This window comes from Eucyclogobius newberryi, unplaced genomic scaffold, assembly GCF_026437365.1.
Source record: "Eucyclogobius newberryi isolate DKJ021-1_F unplaced genomic scaffold, fEucNew1.0.hap1 SCAF_7, whole genome shotgun sequence".
Classification (NCBI taxonomy): domain Eukaryota; kingdom Metazoa; phylum Chordata; class Actinopteri; order Gobiiformes; family Gobiidae; genus Eucyclogobius; species Eucyclogobius newberryi.
The window spans coordinates 21,486,576-21,500,012 of NW_027316389.1; the positions used below are offsets into that span (position 1 = coordinate 21,486,576).

The window sequence follows — 13,437 nt, forward strand, 5'->3', positions numbered from 1 at the left end:
TCTCATCTGCCACAGAGCAGTGCACAATATCCGATCAGTGTGTCAGGAATAAACAAGGGCTGTTCTTCACTGACCCCTTTTCTTTCATCTTCCCCTAGTTGTTGTGAAAATGACCCATACACATGAAAATACAACCACAATCACTTTAAATGCAAAATGCTGTTGAGTAAACCTATTTACATGCTTACATACTAAAACCTTTAGAAGTTAGATAGTAGGAATGGTAATGGTAATGGTAATATGAAGCTAGCAGTTAGAAATGCCAAAATAAATGTAATTAATTAATAATAAATTCTTCTGGAACATTTAGAGCTCATAAACAGTAAACGATTTTCAAAAATACAGCTGAGAATGTTATCATGGATGTGTTAAAAAGAGTGCTCAGTAAAAGGTTTTATCATAAGAGTTTATTTTATGATTTTAACCGACAGTATCAGCCAAAAACAAACATGTAAATTATATAGGTGTAAAACTCAGTTATAATAAAGAAGATCAATTCAAACACAGTTTTGCAGTATTTCTTGACTATATTATATGAGATGTAATGCAAGAGCAAGGGGAAAGAATTAAGCCGGGTTAAGGAGGTCAGGGTTCAGTGGTCGATTATGTGGAATGAGGGGCTTTAGTTTGAAATTGTGAGTCAGGCACGTCACTGACAGCCCAGGGGTCTACAGGAAGTCAGGGGGACTTATGTAGGAGTAATTAACTTCTCATGGTTCGGTAATTGAGAGTGAAGTGGGGAGGAGCTGCGATGTGCTCATAGTGCACTTGTCATTCCTTCATATCATGTCAGGGACACTGGGTCAGAGGAGCAGAGTGTGCTTGGCACATGCACCTGGTTTATATTGCCAGGCTGCTGGAGGTGGTCGTGGTTTTAGGAAGGCAGGGCAGGGCTGGGCAGGCAGAGAGACAAAAGAGAAATTTGCAAGAGGAGAGAGAAGCTTCACACCATTGGCTCCCTGCACAGGACGATCTCCAGCTCACTGCGGTACAGTTTCCCACCATCGGACAGGGCCATGATGCTTTGCTTGTAGCCAATCAGGTTCTTGGCATCCACCTCCTGCAAAAGTTGGAGAAGTCATACGCAATTAAACCATGAGTACATTTTAATAAAAGGTTCAGAAATATTAAGTCTCAACAGGAACCTTTACCAATAAACAAATCATCTAGAATAGGCTTCCAGAAAACATAATTATTGTGACAGGTATTCTGAAGTCAGGAGAAGCCCAATACTTCACAACTCACAGCTCTAAACAGAGTTCCATCTTCACTAACCTTGTTGTTTGTCTGGTATAGGTCTCGTAGCAGAGCCTCCAACTCTTGCTCATCAATGTAGCCATTTCCATCCTGTAACAAAGGAACCCATTAAACTGGTCTTGCATGAGGAGACATTTTTTTTTTTTTTATATTTAAAGTGAACTGTCATTAGCTAAACTTCATTCAATAAGTGGTCATTCACAAAAGATAATAAAAACCTCCCTATTCACAAACATAAAATATTTCATGTGGAGCCACTTGGCTAATTACGTAATAGATCATTGGTCTCCTGATAGTGGTTAGGGTCTGGGCCATAAAATAAGTTCAACTCATTGGACAGCTGGCACAAAAATGCCCTCATCTAAGCCCAATCTCCTGTTGACCGCTGTGTTCAGATGGTCGCCAGTTTTGTTTCACAACCCTCACTTGTCCCAGATCTCGGAAATAAAGTGAAGATCTATTTGTATTCCTTTTTGAGGATGAAACGAGTCTGTGCACAGTTTGGCTCATATTGTCCCTGCCTCCTGATAGCAAATCTGCCCAAATTCCTGCACCATGTTGTAGTCAAGCCATTTTCAAGGCTGTACACACAGTTTGCCCTCTGGTCCTGTGAGCCTTGTACTGTACATTTTTAGCCTTGAACAAAATGACAACTTTAGAGCTCAACTCGTCGTTACAGACACATACACGCCCCATTCTATTAGCAATGAATACAAAATAAATACAATAGGCCTGCGTCATAAAACAAATATATCATTTTCAGAAAGAGGATAGTATCAAGTGTTGAAACTGAGACACGTTACTATTTCCTGGAATATGAAACATCACTTTGAATGTAAAGACATACGGAATACATTTGGGTCTGATAACCAAAGTGTGTTTCCTATCAGATGAATTTTGATTTCAGTTTCATAAATGTTATGACTGTTCCAAACTCAGTCCTCTTTACTTCAGTTGTGCTATCTAACCTGAACTTTAATGTGCTTTTCACAGCTAACTGCATTCTTGATGTCTGTAAGGAGGAAGGAGCATTGACTAAATGTTGTCCCTTTTTTATATTTGACATTTCACCATTTTTCTCATTTTCAAGTGAGTGAAAAGAGCAAAAAGACATTTTAGCAGGTGCAAGTAGTGCATTTCTGTCCTCGTGTCCCTCTCAAGTCGTACTAAACCATAATGAGGAGGAAAAAACTGCCATTTAATGAATGGCTTCTAACTACAGTGTTTATAAAGGGACAGGTGTGCCAGCTCCATTTCACATAATTTCCATAGAGCGCCTAAACAAAACAGGGGATTTGTATATTCATTACTTAGAGTCACTAAAACAACCATAGGCTACCTCCAGAGTTTCTTACTCTGTGTAATCTTATCACTTGTTCTTGATTCCAAGTAATGACGATACTAAACTAAGCTTTTGTGAACAAGAAGGTGACGTGCATTAGAACTGTAAGAGGTATTACACTCGGATTATGTTATTGTTTTGATTATGCAGAAAGAGATTTGGGACTTATCCTCCAAATCGTGCAGATTGTACTGGACGTGGTATGTTTCATTTGTTTGCGTAAGATGGAGGACCTACCTTGTCATAAAAGTTGAAAATGGCATTGAATTGCTCCGCAGTCAATTTCACACCCTGTAAGATTGAAGTAGAATTTATTTACCACACGTTATCCTATTTGAACATTGCAGTTGGACTCTGCAGAGGGAGTTTTACCTGGAATTTGAGCAAGAAATTTTCCTGAACTGGAAGCAGCCTGAGGGAGAGAAGCAGAGCCGTGTAGCATCAGTGGACATGAAAGGACCTCAAAATTCACTGAGGCATTTAAAAAGAACAGACGGGATTGCGTTACCTCGCCATCTCTGACAGGCCCAGCTTCCCATCTCCATTCAGATCAAACATCCTCAGCTACAATCGGTCGAGAAGGAAGAGAGGAACAGAATGTGAATGAACAACTTTAGCCGGACGGTTTCAATTAATAAGGTATATAGCTTTATTAGAGAGCTATAGTTACATCTAGCGCTTTGGGTGTGTACGATTATTAAACTACACCAGCGGTATTAAAACTACACCAATCATAATATACACTTTCATACCATACAGATTCACAACTCGCTTTGTATCAGCTAAAACCCTTCAGTCAAATTCTGTTTTAAAAAGTAGGTTGCACATCTGTATGTCGCCCATCTGTATTACTAGCACATAAAACCCTCACAGTGTAAATCAAGCGAATCTTAACGAATTCATTTTTGCTCTGGCTAGTTCTTCTCAGACTGCAGGAGTTAGCCGCAGTTGTGACCACATCTGGGTAGTGAACAGTGAAGAACATGTGGGGTCAGCTCTGACCGAGACACCAACACTGGGGAAATGTCTTTATATTCTTACTACGTGTTTGACTGCAGTCTGATACTTACAATAGTCTGTGTGTACTCCTGAAGCTTCTGGTCGTCATAGTGTCTGTTGGCCTTCTGCAGCAGGTCTGACAGGAAGCCCTGGGGAGAGACAGCGCTCAAGTGAGAGACAAATGGGGACAAGAGCCTTTTGCAGTCTTTGTTCTTACGTGTTGCCAAAAGCACATTTTGTCATTTTCACAAGCCATCCTGCTGGACTTAATCTCCTAATTTTCGGGAAGATTCCAGTTGAAGCATAACATTACATAACATTAGAGAAAAGAGAGAGCATTTAGAGCTTTGTATGTTCATGCTCATTATAGGAAAACAAATAAATTAGGTCTGCCAACAACAGATTGTTTCTACACCAGTCTTGTTCTTCATTTGATAATATTATGAAACTACAACATAACGATGCACTTGTCTTTGGCATTTATTGATTATATTGAATAGGTGATGTAGGTCCAGCAGCATAAAGTATCTAGTTATTGTGCTCACATCTGATTCAATGGTTCAAGTTGTGTTGGGACAGGCATCTAATTTAAAAGACAAATGTATGACACACTTAGAACAGATTGTTTGTTCTAGTACGTTCAGTGAGGGAAAAGTCAAATGGAGGGAGAACAATGCAGATTGGTGGTGTTCTCATTGGATTACGTAATATTATTGTAGTAATATTACATTGCAGTGTTAGACATTTGAATGGGGTAATTTGCTCAAATCTGAAATCCAACCTTTACCCTTGATTGCCCGCCCCCCTGGAGTCCCATATCCTAATGACATCTCTGAGCCAGTCATGGTGTGCCGCGTCTGCTGCCCGTCGCCTCAGTTGCAACTTTCCAGAACTCTGCCAAAGCCACACCTGAGTTTTGCTTCCCCGCAGCTCTTCAAGCGGAAAGCGATGTGGTCCCATAACAACCTGAGCGTCCTAATAGGAGCATGAGGCATAATGACGGGGGCCTTTAACAGAGCGGGCAGCAGTTCTCACAAAATGAGAAGCAGAGGACATTTGTGCACTTTTCAATGCTTCGAGGATCAGCCCTAGTTCAAAGGCTGGATTTGTAAGTTGATATTTATTAAAGCTCTGACATGAATCTAATTTTCAGACATTTCTGATTGTCTATGATCAGGTTGATGCTTTTGAATTGAGCGGTCTTCTGCCAGATGTTTGGAGCAGAATTCAGACTTAGGAGAAAGAAGGTACCATTTTGTTTTTAATGAGACAAAAGAAAATTGAAAATAGTGATCAGTCCATGCATTTTCAATATAATTTTCTCCACCAGCTCTATTGTAGTACGGCAGAATGGAATTACATTTGTAGTAAAAACTGACTGGTTTTACTTTCTAAATTGACAAATTCTATGTCCATTACAATGCATTTACATTTAAGTCTATTGAAATTTTAACACCAAACAAGTTTCATAGATTATTTTGTAACTTGTTTAATCTTCTTTCCATTTTGTCTGTTTTGAGGGGAATGTTATTGTTTATGTCACGGTTAAAGTGCAAATGACAAATTTTAGACTACACATATTTCACCAAAATGTAGTTAACATGATTATATTTCAGATTTTACTAAGCATTTTTCCTAGTTGTCTCCAGTTTGACATGTGTATAATGTTAAGATAAAGTTTATAATGTTACTTCCTGGTTGGACATGAGCGGCAAATAGGACATAGGTCGAGATTATTCCACCATCGTTACCTAGAAACCATATTGTAAACAAGGGCCAAAATCCATATGAACTACACAACAGTTATAAAAATAAATATTACCTGATAACATCTCAATTTTGTTGAATGATTGTTTAAACTGTCAGAAGATTGTGCCAGTTGCATATAAACTGTCAATGGAACTAACTGAAACTTCACAGATATAAAACTATGATAAATATTTACCACATGTTCTGTAACACCAAATTAAGTCATAATTAGAAAAACAGGAAAACGTGTCGTGTAGACTTTAAATGCAGTACTCAAATATAACATGTTCTTTTTAATTTTATTGATACAGAACTTAACAAGTGGAAGATGATTGACAAGATGTAATATACTGAAATCATTTAAAAGGTGAAATGAACAAAACAATGAACAGTTACACACGAACAATGTTAATTACAATGAAGAAAATTGCATGTCACAAAATGAAACAGGCTACATAAAGCAAAGTGATTAAAACGAGTTACATTCATGGGTTGTCTTGCTGTTATTTTGTAATGTGAAGGAAGGAAAGAAAGAACAAATAAAATGGGTTTAAGTTAGCAGCAAACAAATCTCAACATTGAACCATTATTTAGTATGCATTTCAAAAATCAAATGGAATTATTACTACCAATCATATCCTTACCTTCAACTCATTTGCCTCGATGTACCCACTGCGATCTGTATCATACCGCCTCCATGCCTGCAAAAGAAAAACCAGGAAAGAAAAGGTTAAAGCTAGTGCACTTTGTCTTGCTTGACCACAGTGACCAGGTCGACCACTGCAATCATCCTGGTCTGGTCTGCACGCACCAAAGAAAACCATTTAATGAATGTTTTAATCTCGCAGCTGTCTCTGTCCAAAGAACGGCTCCTTATCAAAGATGGATGCCCCCACTACCCCAACCCCCTCCGCCAATCCTTCTGTAGAGAGTTGCTAGGTTGTTATTCATTATATATGACGCTGAAAATAGACGCTTCCTCATTCTAACCCTTTCAAAAAACCTTTTCTATCCAACATGTCACCGCTAACCCAACCGACGCTTGAAACAAAGGCCGATTAATCTACGTTATCAAACTCTCTGTCTTTTAACAGCTCATCACAATTTAATCTAACCACAGCTATGTTTCTGCTTACTCCGAATTGCCCTTTCTTTTATCACTCCCCACTTTCCCAGTATCTCTCTCTTTTTCTCTCTCCCGGCTTCATCCTTACACTACAGTGACAGCCACAGCCACAGCCCAGGGCGTAATTGGTTTCTAATTGTCACCGTTAGACTGTTGGAGCTCATCTAACATGAAATCTGCCATTTTTCTTATCTTCTCGAGGTATTTAGTGGAATAAATGACTCCCTCCCAGCTTGTAGCTTTCATCGCCTGCTATAGCCTTTCTGCTCTGGGCTTTTTCTTACTCCTAGTCAGCCATTCATTATTAAAGGCCTGTGCTAAAGTTAGTTACAACCTCATTCAACATTTTCATCTGGATACGCTGTTGTGAGAGAACAGCAGATGTGTGATATTATTGTTACTGTCACTCCACTGCTTGTTGTGTTTGTGTTGCCAAGAAAGCCCCGTGATAAATTGACTTATATTGGCATTCTTTTCTTTTGCTCATTTCTCATACTGTTCTAAGGTTCTTGACACACAAATGTTTGCCTTTTGCAGCAACTTGTCATGCTGTGATACTTGAATCAGCTACAACTTGATGCCACAGTATGTCGTTGGCTTTTAGGGCATTACAGCACAGGTATACAATTAAAATTCTATCATAATGTTTTGACAGCATGTTGTCTAAAATGATGTTTCAGAAAGCGGTGTCCAGGGAAGTTTACCTCTTTGATGCGCTAGATTTTTCTGCTGTAGCTTTCGACAGTAGAAGCAGGCGCAGGTGGAGTTTGGATTTCTTATCTTGAGTGTTCTTGATGTGACAGACAATTCAGAGTTCTACAAACTGCATTGATATTACTTTACGCTCTGTTTGGAATACTTTGATTTGGAGAGAAACTTTTACGTTTTAAGTTAAGTTTCGCTGCAGCGTAGTGGAGAAACAGATGGACTGGCAAACTAGTTCTGATTTTGTTGTTGAGTTGTTTAGTTATTAATCCGTATTTACACTATCTTGTGTCTCAAAGATTTGATCAAACCAAACATTTATTAGGCAGCTTAAGGACAATCAGTTTTACTCTGTCATCATTGCTGTCTTACCGCCATGAACTCGGCACTGGAGCTGACAAACTGTCTGAAGCAGAGCAGGAAGTTCTCTTCAGTGGGCAGAATCTGGGCCAGCTGTGGAGACAAGTGACAGGCAAATGGGAGCGGTGAGAACACACAAGATGGCGGTGATGGAGAAATAAGGAGTGGCAGAGCTTTTTGTCTTTAGCGCCTCGAGTAGCCAACTTATGCATGAATGTTACAGTAACCTCAGCAAAGTCACCACTTTTATTACATTGAATGCAATTTTAGGTTGTGATAAATTAATGTCTTTGAAGATCTCTGACAAAAAAAAGTAAAAAAAATGATGGGAGGAAGTTGACTCTGACTCAAAAATGACTCTGGAAATGTCAGTTTTACCATTTGTCAGTGCTTTGATTTTTCTCTCCTTACACAATGTAAAGCTAGAAAAAGTTTAAGGAAATCATTGATCTCGAATTGTAAGATGGACCCAAATAATATAACACCAGTAAAAATAATTGTATTAAAAATGTGTGAAAATAAGCACTTAAATATAAATATAACAGCGATACTGACCTCAGACATCTCGATGCGTCCATCTTTGTTCTTGTCAAATTTCTGCATGAACTCCTTCATCTTTTCTCTGAAGGTGGGGTTTGTTGGGTCCTGAAATAAAAATCAAGTTTGAGATCTCATCTTCTATTTTATCCTCTAACCCAGGGGTGTCCGGCCCCCCAGACGTTTTAATCCGGTCCGCCGAACATAGCCCTTACGCTTAGTGCGTCCCAAGCGTAGGACTTTTTCTTTCTTTATTCTATTTTGATCACTATCTTATAAAAGGGAACTCTCAAGCTGCTTGCCGTGCTAATGCTGTACATAAAAATAAAGTTATAACCCGCTTATTTCCAGTCAAATCACTCATTCTGGGAAGCATCAGTGTCAGTTTGTACTCCAAGGACTTTTGTTTGGACATTTTTGCTTTATTACAAGTCCCTAAAACAATTTTTTGTGTGAATTTAACTTCAGCTTAAGAGAATTGTCAAAACCCAAAAGTGTCCATATAGAGCTATTACTACATTGTCATTGTGCGGTTTACACCTGCTAATGGCAAACAATGCAGTTTAATGTGCAGTGTCCAGTGCAATAGTCTATCTATTTGTGCCAAAACCAAGCAAATGTTGCCAAACCAGCTTTCATAATCCATTACGATTTGGCTTTTGTAGTGACACAATACTGTTATGCCTATTTCCCGCAAATAAGCTTTTTTGTGCACAAATATGTTCAAAACGTTGTTTCACATTTTACAATCCAGGGCTTACCACTCCTGCTCCTCTTCGTGCAATCTCCAGCTCCCTGAAGAAGTTCTCCAGTTCCTTGCCTTCCATGTAGCCATTACCTAGAACACACAGAGCCACCTTCAGTACACTGTTGCCTTTGCTTAATGCAGCTGACACGCATAAAACTCATGTGGTCACGATGTTACACTCGCATTGAAACTTGACTTTGTATTGATCTAAACAAGAGCCTTTTACCAGTAACTTCCTCCCCCTGCTTTTATAGATTAGAACCTGTGCATTGGAAACTGTTGGAAACTAAATATTCACATTACACAATGTGGAATATTTGAACATATTCAGTCAAATAATAACCCATGAACACAATTACACAAGTGCAATATTTCATTGCTTCTTGGTTGGAGTCTCTTTTCATGCCAAATTAATTCATGACCATCAACTATGTTATAATAAGACTGCAGTGCAAGTTATCCCATCTGTGTGTACACTTACAGAACTCCATTTGTGTAATCCATGGGTTTTTATCACTGTTTTTGCATTTTGGGCTCATACTAAATAAATTCAAATTCTCTGGACAGCTTCAATTCTTCTCTATAGCTTTGTTTGCCCTTGCACACACTTCCTGTGGCGCCTTAATGTTCACTGCGGTGATCCACTGCCCTGACATTGCTTATTCAGGGGACAAATGAGAGAGCCTGCTTTACACAGGTAGTTTGTGAAGCTGTGCCAATATCCCATCAGCCAGCACAACTCATCGGGCTGGACAGATGGCTCCAAACGATGTGAATACTGCTTCAATAAAACCCTGGAAGGCAGAACTGGCTCATTAAACACCAACAAAGATTATCATGCCATCCCACTTCCTCAACTAGCACGCTGTCTTTCCTTGTCATCTCTGTCCCTCTGCTCATTCCTCACTCTCTCTATCAGCTGCTTTGTTCTATCTATGGAACATTTGTGTGTGAAGTGAGTGTAAGTGGTGCTGGGTGAGGGACAGTGCATCAAGCCCCGCTCTCTCCTGTGGGCCTTATTGACATTTAGCGCTCCACAGAGAAATGGTCAGCTTGATAATTAAACGGAGTGAGATGTGACTAACTACAAGGCAAATGGCATAAAATGACAATAAAAATAGTGTTGCAAATGCTCTGGTGCTATGATTTGCTCAATGGATGTGCCATGGATGCAGCTTTCCATTATGTCTGTGCAGTGAGGAGCATCTGGGCTTTGATCTGAGGCAGATGTTGAAGTTAATATGTTTATCCAGAGTCTTAATTTAAAAGCAAGAGGCTTAGGCATTATGCTGTTATTATATATATTCATTATAACTGCATTATTAAGTGGAACATCAAACGGACTAATTTGAATGCTCTAAACTATAAGCGGCCTATTGACATTTTGTCAAGCATATAAGTCCTGTTTGGTTGAAAGTCTGTCAAAAAGGTACTTTTTCAAATTAGGTTTCAATGTGATTTATTTCAAATGTCTTCTTCCTTGCCACCAGCCGTTTGTCCAAAGGTATCCATTTATTATGTCCAAGGCAGGAGTTTTGGATGCCAATTCTAAAAACAGTTTGATTCTGAAATATTGGCTATGGAGAAGATATCTGCTGAAAGGAAGCTAATACAGACCTTGTTACAAGAGCAACTTTCACTATTTGTTAAAGTAGCAGGATCTGTTTACACGGCAATACAAGTTGCCAAAATGAAAAGAAATTTAAGGTGATTCTCGCCTCCGAGAATCAGATCACAAGGGGATTTAGGTTTATTTAAGTTTAAGAACTGTGTAGTATTCAAATGAAAATATAACGTTGTATGAGTCATTGCTGTAACAAAGACCATTTGCTTTTAGTCCCATTGCAACACAGCACTTAAGGCAATGAACAGAGGCACGCAGGGCTCAAAAAACACTTTTGGTCACCGTGCATTTTAGGACTCTGCATCAAACATCCTTTGAGACGCGTCCAATGCAAAGATTCAAGCTCAGAACATTGACTGGTAAGTTTTGCAAAGTGTTTCAAGACCATTTGCATTTGCCTTTCAAAGCAGACTATTCAAATTATTCTGATGTAAAGGCACACAAGCTTGGGACACTGATTTCCATCTGGAGCCAGGTCATACTGACAACAAATGTGCAATAATAACCCAAAGAGATGATGTTATATCTTCTTATTTTGATTGGGAGGTACAAAGCGCATGCTGACGGAACAGAAGAGAGATGAGAGGGACACAATGTGCAGGGAGCTGTGAAACATGCAATCCAGATGAGATGTGATTCAAAGCCAACCACTTTGGGAATACAGAGTTCCATTCGATGGGGGTGCAATACCTCATGTGTATTTTTACTCACAACTCAACTTGTTTATTCGATTTCAACCTATAACCATTTTCTCTATGACTCCTTTAGCAAGAACACTCCCAGTAATGAACACTGGGAGCACAAGCCAAATCTCCAGCCAAATCTGGTCATTAGATTTGATTTGCAAAGTGACTCTGCACACAATATGTAAAAAGTATTTATGTAAAACACCGCTTCGGCCCCACAAGACAGAAGGATCTACAGTAAAAAACAACAACATCTTGTGTGCACATTATTCTTGGAAACAACTCTTCCCCCCTCATCATCCCGGCTTGATTTCTCTATGGAATAGATTCAGCATCAGAAAACACACAAGCTAGAATTCCCAGAAGGCATGTTGTGCAAATAGGTGGAGCATATACTCTGCATATTGACAGGTGCGGCACAATACACACACTTACAAAAGTCTACTACATTACAACTTGCAGAACTAAAAGGTGAATTGAGCCCGCAATTTGCTAAATCATTATGATTGCTTCTGTAAATTACAAAATGAGATTGTAATTAGCTTTAGATGACCTTTTCACTTTGAAGTTTCCTAATTATCTCATTATATCCCTAAAGATAGTATCTAAACTTTCAATTTTCTTGAACTGTTCCAATACAAGACAAAAAAAAAAGATTGACTAACATTTGCCCCCCCCCATGTGTTGTGTAGTCCTGTCTGTATTGTATTAATTGAATTGAATTTATTTTATTTTATTTTTTATTGTTTATAGGCAATGCTTTATTGTATTGATGTATCTATTATTTATTGTTGTCTTAATTTTGCCGTGCATTTTAGAACCTGTCATGTGTCTAAAATGTGCAATATGATGAAAGTGGATTGAAAAATCACCGGTCTAAGGCATCTGTATAGTCTAAGTTAGAACTGAAATAAAATAAGAAAGAAAAAAAGAAAACAATTGGAAGTTGATCTATCCAATTTATGCTCTTTTTACTTTTTAATGTGATACAGTCAGTTAAGTATTTGCAAAAATTGCCTTTTTCTACACAGAAGTATATTCCACAAGCCTGTGCCCTGTTGTGAGAGGGGTATGACAGGCTGCAGATGCTGAAAGCTGCTTTGATTGCAAACGAATATCGATAGATGCTGCAGTCACTCACTGCGTAACAGCCACTGATGAGACTGTATGCTCAACCCAGGACACATACTAATCAAATCTCTAATTGATTTGTAAAATAACACCATTTTAATCAATACCCTTCTCCTCCTATGTGAATATGAACGTGATTTGCCCAGTGTGTAAAGGGCAATGTTTTTTCACAAATGATCTGCTGCGACTGAACTGAAATATAATGGTCCAGCTTAATCCCAAAGCTGAATGCACCAGCACAAACAACACACTGAGAAAGAGCTGCATGTCACTCAAAGAGAAATATAAAAGTTCAAAACGCGCTAATGCACACGCTGTAGAGTGGTCCCCATCAAATATTCATTTTAGAAACGTCCGACTTTGTATGGGATTTGAACGAGAATAATTCATCTTGAGCTCACCACATAAAAACAACATAAGACACAAATAGAAAGCAGTAGTACAAGAGATAAAACATCAGTTCATTTCGGTGGCTCACGTGTGCTTATTAAAGAAATAGGGCTTTCACGCACGTTTTTTCCTTTTTCAAACCTTTTCGAAGACGCTTTTGCAAAATATGATCAGTATACAAAATAATAAATCCAATAATGATGACAAACGCCTTTATCTTGGCTACAATATTATTCCATATTTTTATATACGTTATCCTAGTTTAACACATTCGTTTGCCTTATTTGCATCTTGTTTCTAGACGATTAATGCCAATGTAAAATATAAGTGTATAATAGCCAAATGGCAAAAAAAAAAAGTCCTTCAGAATCAAGAAGTGAAACTTTTCTTGCTGAATTGTCACTCTTACCGTCGGCGTCGAAGTGCTTCCAGATGTCGAGGAACTGGGACGCAGTGACCTCGGCCAGGTGCAGATGAGGAGGCTGCTGTGCTTTATTTGCCATGATGCTGCCGGAAGGATGCTGTGGGTCACACAACGCGAAATCCCAACTTTTAGCGGAGTCTCACTGCGCTCTACACACTGCCCTTAACACACTGTGGCACCGGCGCGCTCCACGGCGCCTTTTAAACCCGCGCGCACGAGCCGTAATGCGGCTGCGCTGCCACTGGAGGCGCTTTGCCTCCGAGGAGTGCCGTCTGAGTCAGCGTCCCGGACAAGTATGTGTGCGTGATGTGCTGGTGTGATGGGACGTCTTGGCCACTGCAGTGGACCCTGGGAGTGGG

The 13,437-nt window shown here is 39.2% G+C and overlaps 1 protein-coding gene across 1 annotated transcript; it reads right to left on the minus strand.

Moving 5' to 3' along the window:
• Nucleotides 1-388: 388 nt before the first annotated feature.
• Nucleotides 389-13,281, minus strand: calb2a (calbindin 2a). The gene is made up of 11 exons (XM_072434899.1): nt 13,064-13,281; nt 8,837-8,913; nt 8,094-8,183; nt 7,551-7,631; nt 5,992-6,048; nt 3,670-3,747; nt 3,108-3,163; nt 2,972-3,011; nt 2,837-2,890; nt 1,276-1,347; nt 389-1,060 (listed from the first exon to the last, which is right to left on the minus strand). Exons 1-11 carry the CDS (start codon nt 13,155-13,157, stop codon nt 944-946), a joined length of 816 nt encoding a protein of 271 aa, XP_072291000.1. The 5' UTR covers nt 13,158-13,281; the 3' UTR covers nt 389-943.
• Nucleotides 13,282-13,437: the final 156 nt, after the last annotated feature.

Excerpts from the sequence above, each read along its gene's own strand:
- calb2a (XM_072434899.1), bottom strand. The coding sequence starts at position 13,157 with ATGGCAAATAAAGCACAGCAGCCTCCTCATCTGCACCTGGCCGAGGTC. Across the intron at positions 8,914-13,063 it reads GAAGCACTTCGACGCCGACG|GTAATGGCTACATGGAAGGC; the intron begins GTAAGAGTGACA and ends TGTGTGTTCTAG. Across the intron at positions 3,164-3,669 it reads AGGAGTACACACAGACTATT|CTGAGGATGTTTGATCTGAA; the intron begins GTAAGTATCAGA and ends GACCGATTGTAG.